Source organism: Oncorhynchus masou, chromosome 11 (genome assembly GCF_036934945.1).
Source record: "Oncorhynchus masou masou isolate Uvic2021 chromosome 11, UVic_Omas_1.1, whole genome shotgun sequence".
NCBI classification, from domain to species: Eukaryota; Metazoa; Chordata; class Actinopteri; order Salmoniformes; family Salmonidae; genus Oncorhynchus; species Oncorhynchus masou.
Window position 1 is genome coordinate 59,823,378 of NC_088222.1, and position 17,700 is coordinate 59,841,077.

General features: G+C 39.8%; 1 protein-coding gene across 4 annotated transcripts; it reads left to right on the forward strand.

Annotated features, from left to right (window-relative positions):
* The first annotated feature begins 212 nt into the window (after nt 1–212).
* LOC135548911 (serine/arginine-rich splicing factor 7-like) lies at nt 213–8,500 on the forward strand. 4 transcript variants are annotated; one of them, XM_064978988.1, is made up of 8 exons: nt 213–320; nt 2,963–3,197; nt 3,351–3,536; nt 3,693–3,767; nt 4,062–4,100; nt 4,279–4,332; nt 7,340–7,494; nt 8,025–8,500. In XM_064978988.1, the coding sequence occupies exons 2-7, from the start codon at nt 2,977–2,979 to the stop codon at nt 7,446–7,448; spliced, it is 684 nt and encodes a 227-aa protein (XP_064835060.1). In that variant the 5' UTR covers nt 213–320; nt 2,963–2,976; the 3' UTR covers nt 7,449–7,494; nt 8,025–8,500. The 4 variants fall into 4 exon arrangements, with proteins under 4 accessions (XP_064835060.1, XP_064835057.1, XP_064835061.1 ...); XM_064978985.1 differs by having other exon boundaries at nt 7,340–7,441; XM_064978986.1 differs by lacking the exon at nt 213–320 and adding an exon at nt 372–517 and having other exon boundaries at nt 7,340–7,441.
* Nucleotides 8,501–17,700: the final 9,200 nt, after the last annotated feature.

The window sequence follows — 17,700 nt, forward strand, 5'->3', positions numbered from 1 at the left end:
CCCTTTCCGTAATGTTTTTTAAAAACGTTTCTCATTCAATTCCCCGTTCAGTTGGTGGCGGTAATGCACCATTAACATTAGATGCTAACCGCCGTTTAAACCCCATCGACGAAGAAGATTACGTGTGCACGCACCCGGCATCGTAGCTTGTAGGAACCAATGGTATGTTACTATTCAGGAAATCCCTCCTCCATGAAATCGAAAGAGACTCGCTCTCTGGTTGGCGGTACTTCCTTCCCTGGGTTATATGTTAAACGTGCTGTTGCCTTGTGCGAGCAGCTAGCTAGGTCAATACGGGAAAGGGGGGGAGCGTGGAAAAGGTGAGTGCCCGGCTTGTTACTATGCTAAGGAAACGAAGACAGCAAAACATTAAACACAAATTATGAACTCGTAAAATGAATCACGCTTTTTTTAAACTAAAATTTGCATCTGACTGAGGCCAACTGGGAAACGGTGTTAATTCACTAGCTGAACGGGGGAGGCGGGTAGCTAACGTTAGCATAGCTAGCTGCATCAAGTGAGTATGGCAGCCATTGTAAATCGATCCAAGCTGCGTTTTCGGCGAACTGTCTGAAATCACATTTTGGCAATAATCAAATGCTTAGGGTACGTTTTCAAACCAGTTTGTGTTTATCGTGATATTACTCCCATTTGTAACGTTATAGCCTTATTTGGTGAACAAAACCGCGTGAAACCATGCAATGGTGTGCGGCCTAGCTTCTACGCGCAAAGTGCTGTATTTTTCAATGCACTGTTGCTAGCAAACTAGTTGTGTGCATTGGTCTCATCTTAGGTAACGGTTACTATAGCGAGTTAACTACTGCCACTTGTAACGTTAGCAAACAACTGTTATTTGTGTAAAAGTACATTAGTCTTGAGACCGGCATGGTATTTTTTACACGTTTATTATCTAACGTTAACTAAGGGCATTTTTACACTTGTTCTCTCTGACAGTTTTTGTCAACTCGGTGCCGTTATTTTTTTTTTTGTGCATAGTGAACACTCCAAAAAAACTCAGACCTTTCAAAAGAGCCCCCGAACCGAACTAAAACCATCGATAGGTGGTCTGGGTTAGGTTCGCTTGAATTCCTTTTTTTAGAGCATTGTGAACACGAAGCATCTCAGGTTTGCTTGTCATTATTCAAGCACCACACACTAGGCTATTGCAATACCGTGTCCCTACCATAAATCCTCACATTGATACCACAAAGGAGAGAAGAGGTGGGGATTTGCAGAAGAAACGGTATTCGGATATTGATTGGGATTGTCAAGGATGCACAGAAATTCCACTGTGGCGTTTTTAGTTCAGATTATTTGTATGCAATAGGTCTTCTATATGTTAAGAGAGTTTCAGGAACGGTTTATTCGATTGTGGGGTTTGAATAGTGTGAGAATCACAACATGGGGTACAAAATAATTTCTAGCTCTTAAAGGTGTAGTAGCCTATGTTGGGTGTAAATTGAATTAGTGTTATTTAATCTGCAGTTATTCTAGTATGTATTCTGTTACTATTAAAATGTACATACAGATTATAGGTATCTTCTGATTAATTATTGTCATCATCTATCATCTTTTAACTAAATGCAATTTATTTGCTTACCAAATGTATGTGGGTATGTCTAGCTGTCTGATACCACTTTCTGATGGAATGGCTTGGCCTGCACTTTGTAAAGACCCATAGTGTATTGAGTGAATGTTAAAAAATATCTAGATTCCTTTCAAAACATAGCAATGTGAATGTAATCAGGACTCTGACAAATCAGGAGAACTGGCAAAAGTGTTGTCGTCTTTCAAAGGCCATCCAACCGCAGACCATGTGTATGGTGTCGTGTGGGAAAAGGGTTTGCTGATGTCAACAGAGGGCCTCATGGTGGAGGTTATGGTATGCACAAGCATAAGCAAGGACAACAAACACAATTGAGTTTTCTTGATGGAAATTTGAATGCATAGATACTGTGACAAGATCCTGAGACCCATTGTCGTGTCGTGCGATTCATCTGCCATTCCATAGCCTGCATACTCACCCATTGAACATATTTTGGTTGCTCAACGGATCAACGTGTAAGAATGCACATTCTAGTTCCTGATGATATCCAGCAAGCTTTATTTTTTATTTTACCTTTATTTAACTAGGAATGTCAGTTAAGAACACATTCTTATTTTCAATGACAGCCTAGGAACAGTGGGTTAACTGTTCAGGGGCAGAACGACAGATTTGTACCTTGTCAGCTCGGGGTTTGAACTTGCAACCTTCCGGTTACTAGTCCAACGCTCTAACCACTAGGCTACCCTGCGGCCCTTTGCAGGACCATTGAAGAGAAGTTGGACGACATTCGACAGGCCACAATCAAAAGCCTGATCAACTTTATGCAAATATGACACGCTGCATATGGCAAATGGTGGCCTGTTGTGGCAAATGGTGAAAATTACAGGCCTCTCCCATCTTTTTAAGTGGGAGAACTTGCACAATTGGTGGCTGACTAAATACTTTTTTGCCCCACTGTACCTTAAAAAAAGATAAGTTGGGGTGTGGAGCAAAAAACTAGTCATATGTGACCAACATGCATATCTGTATTCTCAGTCATGTGACATCCATAGATTAGTGCCACATTTCAGTTGCATTTATTTTCGTTCAGTATAGGACAATGCCGCAATACGTTTAGATGGGGTTGTTGGTTACCATAGACAATTTTCCTCAACACAACATGTAAGGTCCTTGGACTAGGAGTAACGTTAGGCTCTTTTAGTCCATTATTGGGCTAGCTAACCTTTAGCCAGCCTCACTTGTAGCATGTGCTCAAACTATTTAATTGTTCCTGTAAAATAATGAGCAGCTGGATAAATAGCAAATATTTTCATGAAATGATGTTGGTCATTATTTCCTACCCAGTGCAACAGGCCATGCTAGTCCTGAAGGTCTGTATGGTGTTACAAGGTCTCAATGTCACTCCTTCATATCTAGTTTCAGATTTTAAGATGTCACACTCGTCATCACGTGGCTCCTCGCGCAACACTGACTGCAAGGTCTATGTGGGTGACTTAGGCAACGGGGCTGCTAAGGGGGAGTTGGAGCGGGCGTTCAGCTACTATGGACCTCTGCGCAGCGTCTGGGTGGCCAGGAACCCTCCTGGCTTTGCCTTTGTTGAGTACGAAGATCCCAGAGATGCTGAGGATGCGACGAAGGGCATGGATGGCAAGTGAGTACATGTGAGATTGCATACAGTAGCCCGTTATTCTGTGGACTCATAGTGCTTAATCTATAACACTGTCTTCAATATTACATTTCTTTTGCAGACCTTACCACTTTCACAAAACCTGACACTTATTCTTAATCCACTGTCCTTTTTCAGAGTGCTCTGTGGTTCTCGCATAAGAGTGGAGTTGTCAACTGGCATGTCTCGCAAGTCACGCTACGGCCGTCCCAGCCGTCGGCACTTCGACCCCAACGACCGCTGCTACCAATGTGGCGAGAGTGGCCATTATGCATATGACTGCTCTCGCTTTAGCAAGAGGGGAGGAGGCCGTCGCCGCAGCAGGTACAGTGTGGAGGCCGCCTACTCCAGAATGTTTCTTTCACCGTTAATTGGAATGTCACTTTCGTTGAATGACATTCAACAACATGGTGGCTCCAAGATGTCATTTGTGTAGCAACCATACATATACTGTATGTTGATCAATGATCCTCCTCTCAGGTCCCGCTCACGATCTCGCTCAAGGTCCAGGGGAAGGCGTTACCGCTCACGCAGCCGAAGCAACGACCGTGACCGGTGAGTGCTTGTTTCACAAAAGGACCCCTGCAAGTTGACTTGAAGAGGCTTGGAGTCTCCTATGAAATGTTTTTATTGGATTATTTATTATTCTAGCTGACCTTGGACCTGTGTCTGATATTATAAGGCTGTTTTTACACAGGCAGCCCAATTCTGATATTTTTACCAATTGGTCTTCTCTTTTGCTGGTAATTTGGCAAAAGATTAGAATTGGGCTGCCAGTGTAAATGCAGCCTAAGAGTTCTCTTAATTGCTATTATCAGCTTCATGAGTTCCCTTATCTCCCTCTAACAGGCGTAATAGATCCCCATCATACTCAAAGCGCAGAAGCAGGTAAGATTTAATCTACTGTGGAAATTGGTGAATATACTATATTTTTTGACTGTTTGTTGTATATATATTTTTAGACTTGTGTAATTTGTAGCTACCATCCCAACCCTTAGCTTACATATAGCGGCTAGAGCTGTTTTGAATAGATGACATGACAGAGGGTATTGTGTTTGCCCGGTAGATCTGGGTCCCCCGCACGTTCCAAGTCCAGAAGTCCAGTGCGCAGATCAGTAAGGTAAATGATAGTCAGTCATGAAGTTGTCTTTAAACATGGTATGTCTGTCGTCTAGTTCTTACTGCGACAGATGATGCTACTGAAAGTAATGATTGATCGAAAGTGCATGATTGCAGGGCCTCCTGAATGGCGCAGCGGTCTAAGGCTGTGCCCTGAGGCGTCACTACAGATCCGGGTTCGATCTCGGGCTGTATTGCAACTGGCTGTGACCGGGAGACCCATGAGGTGGCGCACAATTGGCCCAGAATCGTCCGGGTTAGGGGAGGGTTTGGCCGGCCAGGATGTCCTTGTCACATCTCACTCTAGCGACTCCTGTGGGGGGCCAGGCGTGTGCACGTTGACAAGGTCGCCAGTTCTACAGTGTTTTCTCCGACACATTGGTGCAGCTGGCTTCCAGATTAAGCAAGCTGTGTGTCAAGAAGCAGTGTGGCTTGGCAGGGTTGTGTTTCGGATGACACATGACTCTCGACCTTCGCCTCTCCGGAGTCCGTACAGGAGTTGCTGCGATGGGACAAGACTGTAACTACAAAAAAGGGGTAAAAAAAAGTACAAAGTAAAGAAAATGCTTTTCATTTTACTGACGACAAACTGCGGTTTCGAAAAGCCAGTGTTGCTCTTGAAATTTAAAAAAACGTGTCGCAACTGCCCCACTCTAAACAGGGCTTTGCCACAACCTGATGGGGGCGATAAACTAATAGAGTTTTCAATGTGAGGCAGTAAAGTGTGCAGGGGGAGGACAAGTTGGGGAAAGCTAAACTTTATGCAAGTACTACGCAATGGCTGCTGATACCTAGCACTACCAAGCCTGCTTGTTAGCACTCATGAGGGTGACACTTGCTTGGCTATCCAAATTATCGTGTTATGTGAATTTCCTGTAAGGTGGTTTTAATCGATGTTGTAAACCAACCAATATGGCACTCAAGAATGGACTACTGCATCATGGCCGATCTCCGTTGTTGTGAAATCTATTCCTTGGGAGAATAATACAGAACTTTTGCACAGGTTAAAGTAAACTCAATCTACATTCTGACTAGAAATGAGACAGGTTCTTAAATGGCAGTAACCAGGTTTCCATCAAACTATTTGAGTCAAGTACCTGTCAAACTGAAGAAACGTTAAGTTGTTTAAAAATGTTGATGAAACAAAATATGCTAGAGAAGGGTGGGTAGTTTTTTTGTTTGTTTTTTTGTAGGTGATTAGATTCTGCGACTGTTGGTAGAATAACCGGTCACGCGAAGCTATGCGGTGTGGTCCTCCCACGACGACTTTAAAATGCATGCACAGTTTATTAGGCTACAGATTAAATAAATTGAACTTCGGTGTGGTAAAAGTGCACTCCGATGAGCTTGATGCTCCTTTGCAATAGATGGAGGAGCATTGGTGCTTGGCTACCATTTGACAAATGTAGATTCTTGGTCTTATCTGTAATCTCATCATGTAGCCTACCCTCTGCACTGTATCTGCAAGTTGTTGGCTAGAGCGCATGCCAATACCAGAATGGGTACATTTGCTGTTTAAAACATACTTTGTGCCAAAACCAAGTTAAAAATGGGATGGAAATGCATAGCATTTGCTTTTTATTCGGAAATGAAAGTTGTGTTTTTTGTGTACACTTCATTACACACAGCCTTTTATTCGCAAGAAGTTGGTTTGATGTTATAACACCACTGCTAGTAAAATGCCAATATAAAAAATAGCAAATCTGCCACATTTATGGAAACCGAGCTAGTGCTTGAAGTGGAATAAGTGCTAGTACAAAAAGAGAACCAAACCAGCCACGGCTGAACGATTAATCAAATTTGACTCGAAATTGCGATATTGATGTGCGATATCCATATTGCAAGAGGCTGCAATATTGTAAGTACCACGTAAGTGAAAAACTCATCAGGGGGTGAAGCAAGCTGGGTGGAAAGGACCGGCGGAGTAGTGACTATGCTAGCAGGATATTATTATCTCCAATCTTTACAGATGGCAATCGTTTCCATAAAGTGATGAATAGGTCTAGCTTAGCATGTATGGTAAGGCCTCGACTATCTTCCTATTCAAATGAGCTCCAAAAAAATGAATGGTAACATTCGTATTGTTTTGTGTGGCTTCAGCGTAAGCGATAAAAAGTGAAAATAGAGACCCGTTCTAGTTGAGATGCGCGTCAAAGCTGTCAGCCTGATAGGCATCATTTATAATTAAAACCATGCATTCTAAAATCGTACGCTCATGTGAGTTTAGGCTGTCTAACATTATTTTAATATTTTTTACTTTCAATTTTTTTTGCTCGAGTTGGGAGTTCTCTCCTCTTTTGGCCGCTTCCCAATCCCACACACCACTCCCCGCCCCCTGTCACTCCAGCAGACAGTTCCTCATGCTTGAGATTCACTCAGCATGCATTGACCAAAACGCATGCAGTCAACAGATTATCCCAAACAAAATCGATGCAACTTTCCACTTTTCTTAATATAAATTCAAGTGTTCTATTATACTATTTGTTTGTATAACTAGTGTTTTGCAGAGAGCAAGTGATGTGGTCTTAGCAAGCTCCAAATGTGCCTAAAAACAATGGCCCCTAATGCTAATTGCTAGTGACCAGATGGCTAGCAAAATTTATTGAGGGCGAATCTTGCTAGGAAACTTTTGCTCTAATACAGGCTGGGACCAGTGGTGGAGTATATCAGCATTGTTCTTAATCTGAGGAAATATTCTAAAATCTGTCTGCATGTACATTTATCTAATTAAGGTCCCATGGGAAACAGTGACCAACGCTTTGATTCCTACTGTCACAACCATTTCATCCCTTCATTTGTTATCATGCCAAACTAAACTGCTTTCCAACCTTTAAAATTGGAATGATTATTCTATTTCTGTGATTCCAACAGTACCTGTTTTGATCTATAATTGCAAGTAAATCGCAATATTTTGTCCATGCCATATTGTGCAGACCTACAACCAGTATTGAATTGAGAATTTATGGGCCCCTCATTGCCCACTGACGCTAATGCTGTTTCTTCTGCAGTCGCTCCCGTTCTCGCTCCCATTCCCGGTCAGTGTCCCGCCCCAGGGCGCGGAGCGTCTCCAGATCTCGCTCCAGGTCCCGCTCGGCCAACACCAGGAAGAGGTATTGAACTGGAGAATCTCCTCATACCCAATCCCGGTCTTCGGGACCCCAAGGTGTGCATATTTTAGTTTTTTGCTCAATCACAACACAGGTGATTTAAAAAAATCATCATAGCTTTGATCATTTGAATCAGCTGTGTAGTGTTAGGGCAAAAAAACAAAATGTGCACCCCTTGGGGTCCCAAGGACTGAATTTGGGAAATGCTGCCCTACATATGTTTTCTTTCATGTGGCACAGAAGTAAGACTTTTATTCATGCATTTGGTACTGGAGACACTTAAATTCAACTAAAAATGGGTTGCCTCTGTCTGTATACTAGTTTTCCCAGTTTTGCACCACAGATGACTTTCTCCATCCCAGATTACTAGCTATTTTAGTTATGGTGATTACCAGATGCTTGTACAACTATCAGGTTCCACCTTTTGTTTTGTGTGTGTGTCCCCAGTATCTAAACACACTGATTATTTGAATTAGGAGTAGTGCCTAGTGCAGTCAGCTGATGAGATAGCTACGCCAATGTTCATGCTTTGTTTTAAAGGTCGTGCGCCACTGAAAATGCTAAGTGTCTTCCTGCCTTGTTACAGCCGATCCAGGTCTCCCAGCCAGAGGAAAAGCCCCATACCTGATGCTGACTGACCATGGGGGTGAAACCGCTCCATGCCCTGCTGTTCCCCATTTGCCTCAGGGCTTGAAGCCATTTAACCCCTTTGTATTTTGAGTTCTTTCTCCTGTCATTTAGTTTATTTATCCCTTGGTGTTCATCCTCTGGCTTTGGCATTATTATTTCATCTGTATGTACAACAAATTCCCGAACTGTACATTTCAATGGCTCTTTTTACAGTGGTGATGTTTTTAGCTTTCTGTTCATTTTGAATTTGTTAGCCTTTGGCCAGTGTTAATGGCAATTCTTTCCTTTTCTGACATATTTGGCAATATATCAGCTCCAGTCGAGTGCATTGAAGTGTACTCATAGCTGTACTAAAAGCAGAATGATTTAGGGTTTTATTTCATTTTCAATGTAAATGGCGGTATCTTTTTAATAAAACAAATCTTTACACTAGTAATCTGATTCATGATTGTCTGGTGTGGATTTAGTCTAAGTCGATTGCTCACCTGCGTCCATTTTAATTAACATAATAATAAATTCCCCATTTAAAAATCAGTCTGTTTAAGCTAGAGGTGGTATTTGTATGGGCTGCGTCTCAAGCCATTGCATCAGCCTTCCACATTTGTGGTGGAAAATGTCAGCTACAGGGCAAATGTCAGCTACAGGGCAAATGTCAGCTACAGGGCAAATGTCAGCTACAGGGCAAATGTCAGCTACAGGGCTGTTTATCAGACCAGAAGACATCCTGAAAGTCTGTCTTCACACAAGTCTGAGGGTCGGTACTTCTGGGCTGTCCAAAACCATTTGGGATAAAAAACTAGACTGAACTAAATTATAAATGCAACATGTAGGTCCTATGTTTCATGAGCTGAAATAAAATATCCCAGAAATGTTTGACTAAAAGCTGAAATAAATGTTCACATTTTGTTTCTATCCCTGTTAGTATTTCTTCTTTGCCAAGAAAATCATCCACCTGACAGGTGTGGCATATCAAGAAGCTGATTAAACAGCATAGACATTACACAGGTGCACCTTGTGCTAAAAGGCCCCTCAAAGTGCAGCTTTGACACAACACAATGCCACAGATGTTTCAAGTTGAGGGAGCGTGCAATTGGCATGCTGACTGCAGGAATATCCACCAGAGAAGTGTATGTTTGTTTATGGTAGAGAAATTGTCTCCAACGTCGTTTTAGAGAATTTAGCAGTAAATCCAACCAGCCTCAACTGCAGACCACGTGTAACCATGCCAGCCCAGGTCCTCCACATCTGGCTTCTTCACCTGCGGGATCATCTGAGACCGGACAGCTGATGAAACTGGAGTATTTCTATCTAATAAAGCCGTTTTGTGGGGAAAAACATTCTGAGTGGGCTGGCATATGCCCACCATGCACACTCTTTATACAAACTAAATCAGTCAAATTGATATTTTTGCATGTGTTCATATTTGTAAGTATATGACCCTATTATGGAAAAGGGAGACCCATAACCAACCCATAAAGTAAAATGTATCATGCAGCTATGTAAACTTTAACATGGATTTATCCTGTAATAGTGGTTCAATTGGTAACATGTCTTCTAATGCCTCTTAAAGGTCAAATTAAAATACAGCGCTAATTTGATCGCTTCACGTCAAAGGACATGAACCTACGGTGTCAGGAAAAAAAGAACCAGCCATTTATCCTAATTTAAGAGAAATCGTACAATGTACAATTGGTGATGTTCATAAAGATTTTTTTCTTCAAAAAGTTACTGATTGTTACTGATTCCTGATTGCAATATCAGTTATGTTATACTCACAGACAATATTTTTACAGTTTTGGAAACTTTAGAGTGTTTTCTATCCTAAGCTGTCAATTATATGCATATTCTAGCATCTGGTCCTGAGAAATAGGCCCTTTACTTTGGGAACGTTATTTTTCTAGAAATGAAAATAGTGCCCCCTAGCTTTAAGAGATTATTAAGGGGGTGCTAAGGTTTTTCACATTTTTTCAAATGTTCTACTTTTGACTTCCTATGAAATCATATTGCAAATGGACAAAACATATGCCTTTTGGACAAGTAAAATAAAAAAATATGATAATAAATTCATACAGTTCTTATACGTGTGTAATTGACAAAAAATCGAAAGAATTTCGAAAAACGTTCCAGAAAGCACTTTTTAAGGGGGAGATAAGGTTTTGAAAAATGTTCAAAATTTTACTCTTGGGTCTTGACTTGTGTTACATTTGCAATATGAAAAATTACGGTGGAGTGCACTCGCCATCTATTGGATTTTTGCAGTGTTACACTTGGTATTTGCCATATGGCATTTTCAATCAACTTTGAATGAAACTACGTCCAATTGAGTGGTATTGTCCATTGTGTATATGTTTCGTACAGTGCCAATATGATCCCATTCATTTTTGTCCATTTCAGGGGGGTGTTCTATTACATACATACCCCAACCAGAAGCCATGGATTACAGGCGACATCCGCACTGAGCTAACCTGCCACTTTCAAGGAGTTTATAAGAAATCCTTCTATGCCCTCCGACGAACCATCAAACAGGCAAAGTATCAATACAGGACTAAGACTGAATCGTACTACACCGGCTCTGATCCTCGTCGGATATGGCAGGGTTTGTAAACTATTACAGACTACAAAGGGAAGCACAGCCGTGAGCTGCCCAGTGACACGAGCCTACCAGACGAGCTAAATTACGTCTATGCTCGCTTCGAGGCAAGTAACTCTGAAACATGCATGAGAGCATCAGCTCTTCTGGATGACTGTGTGATCACACTCTCCGTAGCCGATGTGAGTAAAAATAAAATGCATTATTATTCCCATAACATTATTACAGAGACTCAGATAAATGATGCTACCCTCTGCCTATTTGCTACTTAGCTTAATCAAGCCTTTCTCAAAATACAACACTGCCCCTTTAAGACAAAAATAAGCTCTGTACCTGACTTGCTTTTCAAAGATATCTAGAAACGTACAAGTGTTGTGCTCTTGTAGGAAGGAATCACTCTCCTATTGCTGACTACAAATGATCTATAACTGGGCTATTAACACACTGACGCACTAACTTGCAAACATTATGAACAGAATGTGGCTACATGCAGCTCTTTTGGTTTGATCTTAAAACAAGCCTATCTACTCACTACCACAGCAGTAAACAGTCCAGTTCATAGTAAATGGCACAGATCTATATTGTATAGTCTATATGCATAGTCTATTTGCATATAGGCCTACTACAGCTCTGATTGGTTACACTGCACCTGTCTGTGTCTGTGTAGAGTATGGGCTGAGTCGTGCACATAGAATCCTACTCCAATGCATTCTGCCTACAACAAAATCTCTTGCATAGTTCATTTTGTTTCTGTATGTTACATTGAAAATGGTTAATATTGAGTTGATTTGATCACAATTGCCACAGTAAAGGGAAATGTTGATAGTGTTAACTAACAGTGAAAACTCTAGAAAGTTGAGTGTAGTTCAATCTCATGCTTCTCCATGGTCGGATATTTCTTCTGAGCTTTGTGTACCAGTGCTGCAAGCTACAACAGTCACATGCTGAATTGAACAGGCACACGCCTGCATGTTGATTTTGTCCATCCACACCAGATGCACGCAACTCTGAACCACCTATATTATTTTGTGAAAGGTCGAAATGCATGAAATTCATTAATGGCCATTTATCTAGCTAGCTTGCTGTTGCTACCTAATTTGTCCTGGGATATAAACATTCGGTTGTTATTTTACCTGAAATGCACAAGCTCATCTACTCTGACAAGTCATTTTTATTTAATTTAAAGGGCTAGGCATCCCGCTGGCGGGACAACTTCCAGTGAAACTGGAGGGCGTGCAATTCAAATAAATAATCATAAAAATTATGGATATTAAACATTTATGTACATACAAGTCTCTTATCGGTTAAAAGCTTAAAGTATTGTTAATCTAACTGCACTGTCCGATTTACAATAGGCTTTACAGCAAAAGCATGCCATAAGATTGTTTGAGGACGGCGCCCCACATCAAAATATTTTTCAACCAGCACAGGTTTCATAAATTCACAAATAGCGATTAAATATTCACTTACTTTTTGAAAATCTTCCTCTGATTTGTCATCCAAAGGGTCCCAGCAACAACATGTAGTGTCGTTTTGTTAGATAAAATCCTTCTTTATATCCCAAAAAGTCTGTTTAGTTGGCGCCATTGAAAGGAAGGAATCGAAAAAGCTACCGCTAAATTTTGTTATAACAAGTCAAAATAAATTTCTACTTAACCCTTAGGTACCCTAAAATGTAATTAAACTATAATATTTAATACGGAAAGACATAACTTATGTTCAATAGGAAAACAATATTAGCAGGTGCGCGTCTTCGTCGTCGCGCGTGCACAGACTGATTACTAAAACTCATAATTATTCCTCGTTTGGGAAGAAACAAGCCTGAAACCTTGAACAAAGACGACTGACATCCAGTGGAAGCCATAGGAATTGCATGTGGGGAGCTGGATTACATTTCTTCCCGACACGTTCTAGAGCATAGCCTCTCTTAAAAACAAATTATGGTTGGTTTTTCTTTGGATTTTCTCCTACCATATCTATTTTGTTATAGTCTCCTACACTATTTTAACATTTCTACAAACGTCAGACTGTTTTCTTTCCAACGGTACCAATTATATGCATATCCTGGGCTTCAGGGCCTGAGCAAAAGGCAGTTTACTTTGGGCACATCAGTCAGGTGGAAATGGAGAAAAATAGACCCTAGCTTCAAAAAGTCAATATAACTGATCATCTGTGGTGTCAGCAGTGAGTGTGTACATGTAAATGTAATGTGTGAGCATGGGTGCATGTGTATGTTTGTATGCATGAATGTGAAGTGTCAGTATAGGTGGGTGTGGCTGAATGCTAGAGACCTGAGGTTGGGCAAAGTCCTTTCAGGTAGTCAGTGTGGATAGTCTGTGGGAGAGAGGGAGGGCGGGGGTAGTTAGCTATTCAACATTCTTATGGCCTGGGTAAAGAAGCTCTTTTGGAGCCTGTTGGTCTGTGACCCGATGCTCCGGTACCTCCTGCTGGATGGGAGCAGAGAGAACATGGCTCGGTTGGCTGGAATCCTCAGGTTGAGTTATTCAGGCCTTTCTCAGACCCCACCTGGCATGAATGTCTTCGGTGGCGAGGAGCTTATAAGATGTATTAGCTGTTGTTTAAAGAAAGTTTTTAACAAACAGGGAAACCTTTGCCCATCCCCTTTAGCCCAGACAAAAAATGGTACATTAGCAATAAACTTTTAGCAATTGATTAGTATTTTAAATCTGTGATTATTATACTATTATTTTGGTGAGGAAAAACATTTTGGTACTGGTAGCTGGGGATTCTACAACAAGCACACAGATTGCATAGAAATTGGTCAATAGAACAGATGTATTCATTATATTACAGTGCCTTGCGAAAGTATTCGGCCCCCTTGAACTTTGCGACCTTTTGCCACATTTCAGGCTTCAAACATAAAGATATAAAACTGTATTTTTTTGTGAAGAATCAACAACAAGTGGGACACAATCATGAAGTGGAACGACATTTATTGGATATTTCAAACTTTTTTAACAAATCAAAAACTGAAAAATTGGGCGTGCAAAATTATTCAGCCCCTTATTCAGCAAACTCTCTCCAGAAGTTCAGTGAGGATCTCTGAATGATCCAATGTTGACCTAAATGACTAATGATGATAAATACAATCCACCTGTGTGTAATCAAGTCTCTGTATAAATGCACCTGCACTGTGATAGTCTCAGAGGTCCGTTAAAAGCTCAGAGAGCATCATGCAGAACAAGAACAAGTGTCCCACTTGATGTTGATTCTTCACAAAAAAATACAGTTTTATATCTTTATGTTTGAAGCCTGAAATGTGGCAAAAGGTCGCAAAGTTCAAGGGGGCCGAATACTTTCGCAAGGCACTGTATGTGATATGACATTAGCTAGCTACATTGAATCAAACAAATATTTAATTCAAGGAGACAGGCAACATTCCAATGCCCACCCCTTTCTAACAATGTTTCTACCGTCCAATCACCACAAACACTAGTAGGGGAGGGAAAATCTATCACTCTTGCACGATTGGTCTGTTGTGATAGTTTGACATCACTCCCACCACTGTACGTGTGCTCCAGCTCCTGTCATAATTTTTTTAAATAATAATTTCTATTGCAACAATAATATCACAATACTACATATCAATACAGGGACAATACAGTGTGCACAATGAAAATGGGTGAAGAGAAATCTAACAAAATATAACAAGAATATTTCAGGACACATTTAGATGTGATAAGGCAATGAGATAGCAACATACATTCAGAGACATGACTTCATGACTTTAGACATTTTAAGTTTTACAAGTTTGAGGGATTTATAACATTTTTGCAGTTCAATATATAAAAAATGAATAAACATTATCCCACCTCAAGGGAGTAGCCCCCCTATCCTTTAGGAAAAGGGCAGTATCATCAAGGGAGTAGCCCCCCTATCCTTTAGGAAAAGGGCAGTATCATCAAGGGAGTAGCCCCCCTATCCTTTAGGAAAAGGGCAGTATCATCAAGGGAGTAGCCCCCCTATCCTTTAGGAAAAGGGCAGTATCATCTGCAAATTGACTGATATTTCTATCTTTACCAAAAATATGAATCCCGTTTAAATTATCAGATTTGTTAAGAAATAAGGCTAAGAAATATGTGGCTAAAATAAGTTAAAGAGGGGAGCTTTGACAACCCTGTTTAATTCCTCTAGCAATAGAGAAATTAGCGGATGTTTTTTTGCTCATAGCCACCGAACTGCTAGTCTCATTATACATCAACCTTATCACTTTACAGAGATTCTCCCCAAACCCAAAGTAGGTTCTAAATAAAAAGCTGTCCTCTAAAGTGTAAAAAGCCTTGAAAAAAGTGAGACTATTTAAAGCCATATTCTTCTATGAACTCTGTAATGAGTTCTACTGTAATATAGGTTATCTAATACCTTCTATGAACTCTGTAATGAGTTCTACTGCAATGTAGGTTATCTAATACCTTCTATGAACTCTGTAATGAGTTCTACTGCAATGTAGGTTATCTAATACCTTCTATGAACTCTGTAATGAGTTCTACTGCAATGTAGGTTATCTAATACCTTCTATGAACTCTGTAATGAGTTCTACTGCAATGTAGGTTATCTAATACCTTCTATGAACTCTGTAATGAGTTCTACTGCAATGTAGGTTATCTAATACCTTCTATGAACTCTGTAATGAGTTCTACTGCAATGTAGGTTATCTAATACCTTCTATGAACTCTGTAATGAGTTCTACTGCAATGTAGGTTATCTAATACCTTCTATGAACTCTGTAATGAGTTCTACTGCAATGTAGGTTATCTAATACCTTCTATGAACTCTGTAATGAGTTCTACTGCAATGTAGGTTATCTAATACCTTCTATGAACTCTGTAATGAGTTCTACTGCAATGTAGGTTATCTAATACCTTCTATGAACTCTGTAATGAGTTCTACTGCAATGTAGGTTATCTAATACCTTCTATGAACTCTGTAATGAGTTCTACTGCAATGTAGGTTATCTAATACCTTCTATGAACCCTGTAATGAGTTCTACTGTAATGTAGGTTATCTAATACCTTCTATGAACTCTGTAATGAGTTCTACTGTAATGTAAGTTATCTAATACCAATTGTATATGGTTATGAATACTCCTTCCTTTAATGAAGGCTGATTGAGTTTCAGTCAGATCTGACAGAACAACTGGTCAGGGTGGTGGATGCGCTACATTCATAAATGCATATCGTAATATATTTGTTCCACCTGAATATGAATGTGTGATGGTTGACATCCCCAGTACAGGTAATAATATTAAGCTGGTCAATTTCAACAATCCTTGTCAAAAACTTTGTATAGCAATGTTTGATGAAATGTCAGGATACTTGGGATCCAGAGAGATAAGGTTTTGGTGGCTTTAAAAACTTATTCTACGCATTCTACTTTATAGGGAAGCCCTCATACTGATGCTAATAGTATGATTGTCGAAGATATGATGGAAGAAAAAGCATTAGTATGTCTTAACGATGGATGGCGATACAAGAATTGATGTTGTCAGAGAGGTTACATCCTGCCTGGACCTCACAATGGTTTCTAACGCTATTGCAGCCATGTGTGAATGGAAGGTATTGGATGATTCTACTATTGGGAGTGTAAAAAAAAAAAAACTCTGGTCACGAAAGAAGTAATGGCTACTGTCTTTTTTGACATTGAAAAGGCCTATAATACTATGTGGAGAGAAGGGCTACTGATGAAGATGGAAAGATTGGGCATTGGTGTGAGGTTATTTAACTGGGTTTTGGCCTTCTATTTAATTGTTCCTTTCGAGTTCAAATGGGACACAGTGTATATGATGATTTTGGAGTTGACAATGTATTGTAAAAATGTATTGTAATGTTTATAAAATTGTATATATCTGCCTTAATTTTTCTGGACCCCAGAAAGAGTAGCTGCTACCTTGGCAGCAGCTAATGGGGAGTCATAAATTCCAAAGCTAATAGTATTCCTCAAGGCAGTGCTATCAGTTATATTCTGTTCAACATTATTATTAACAATGTTTTTACGAATGTGGTTAGGGGCATTAGGGCGTCCTTATATTCTGACAATGGAGCAATTTGGAAGAGGGGAAGGAATGTCTCTCATGATCAAATCAATTCAACAAGCTACAGCATATATTGGCTGTTGAAAGATGGTTGATTAACTGGGGATTTAAATGATCAGGGCTTCCACTAGATCTGCCTCCATGATGCCATCGACATCCCCTGATGTGGACCACTGGGGTGTTTTATGGGGCTGTATCTTCTACTCAAAAATGAAAATGGCTGATAAACAGTCATTTTGTATGAACAGCCTATGGGTAGGGTTTCTACATTCAAATATGTGTGTTTATGGTTCAAAAATATATATATACCATTTACCATTTTAAAAAATCAACAATATAAGAGTTATATATTGGAAAGACAAGAGACAACAAAAATACTATTTACACACTATTCATACATATTCATATTCTTATATACAGTTAAATTAGATCTTTAGAAAGAGATGATGTGATATAATGTATTTTTTAAAGATTGCTTTTTGTCTGAGTAACCTCTGGTGGAAAATCATTCCATGTATGTATGTCTGTTTGAAGTGTATGCAAATAGATTATACAAGTGGTTATGCATTTTCAACAAACACATGTTTATTAAAAAGACAAGAAGAGAACAAGTAAAATTATCTTCAACCCTTAACTCTCCAACCATGTGATGGCAGGTTATGTAAATTCATAACAAGTGAGTTTTTTCAATAACAAATTATGATCAATAACTTCAAAGGACTGCACTGAAATCTAACAATACAGTTCAAACTATTATCTTATTATCCATTTATTTTAGACAATCATCGGTGCAATACAAGTAGTACACGATTAGATATTAGGGCAGTGGTTCTTAACCTTGTTGGAGGTACTGAACCCCACCAGTTTCATATGCGTATTCACTTAACCCTTCTTAATTGGAAAAATAAAATATGATTTTTTTCAAATTCAAAACATAGGTACATATTTTACTGGTGCACAAAATGAACCGTGCATCAACATCACTGTGTT

What these genes read in the sequence shown, in the direction of transcription:
- LOC135548911 (XM_064978985.1), top strand. Translation starts at nt 2,977, where the DNA reads ATGTCACACTCGTCATCACGTGGCTCCTCGCGCAACACTGACTGCAAG. An exon ending in ACGAAGGGCATGGATGGCAA is followed by an intron (nt 3,198 to 3,350) that starts GTGAGTACATGT and finishes GTCCTTTTTCAG; the next exon opens with AGTGCTCTGTGGTTCTCGCA. An exon ending in TCGGCCAACACCAGGAAGAG is followed by an intron (nt 7,442 to 8,024) that starts GTATTGAACTGG and finishes GCCTTGTTACAG; the next exon opens with CCGATCCAGGTCTCCCAGCC.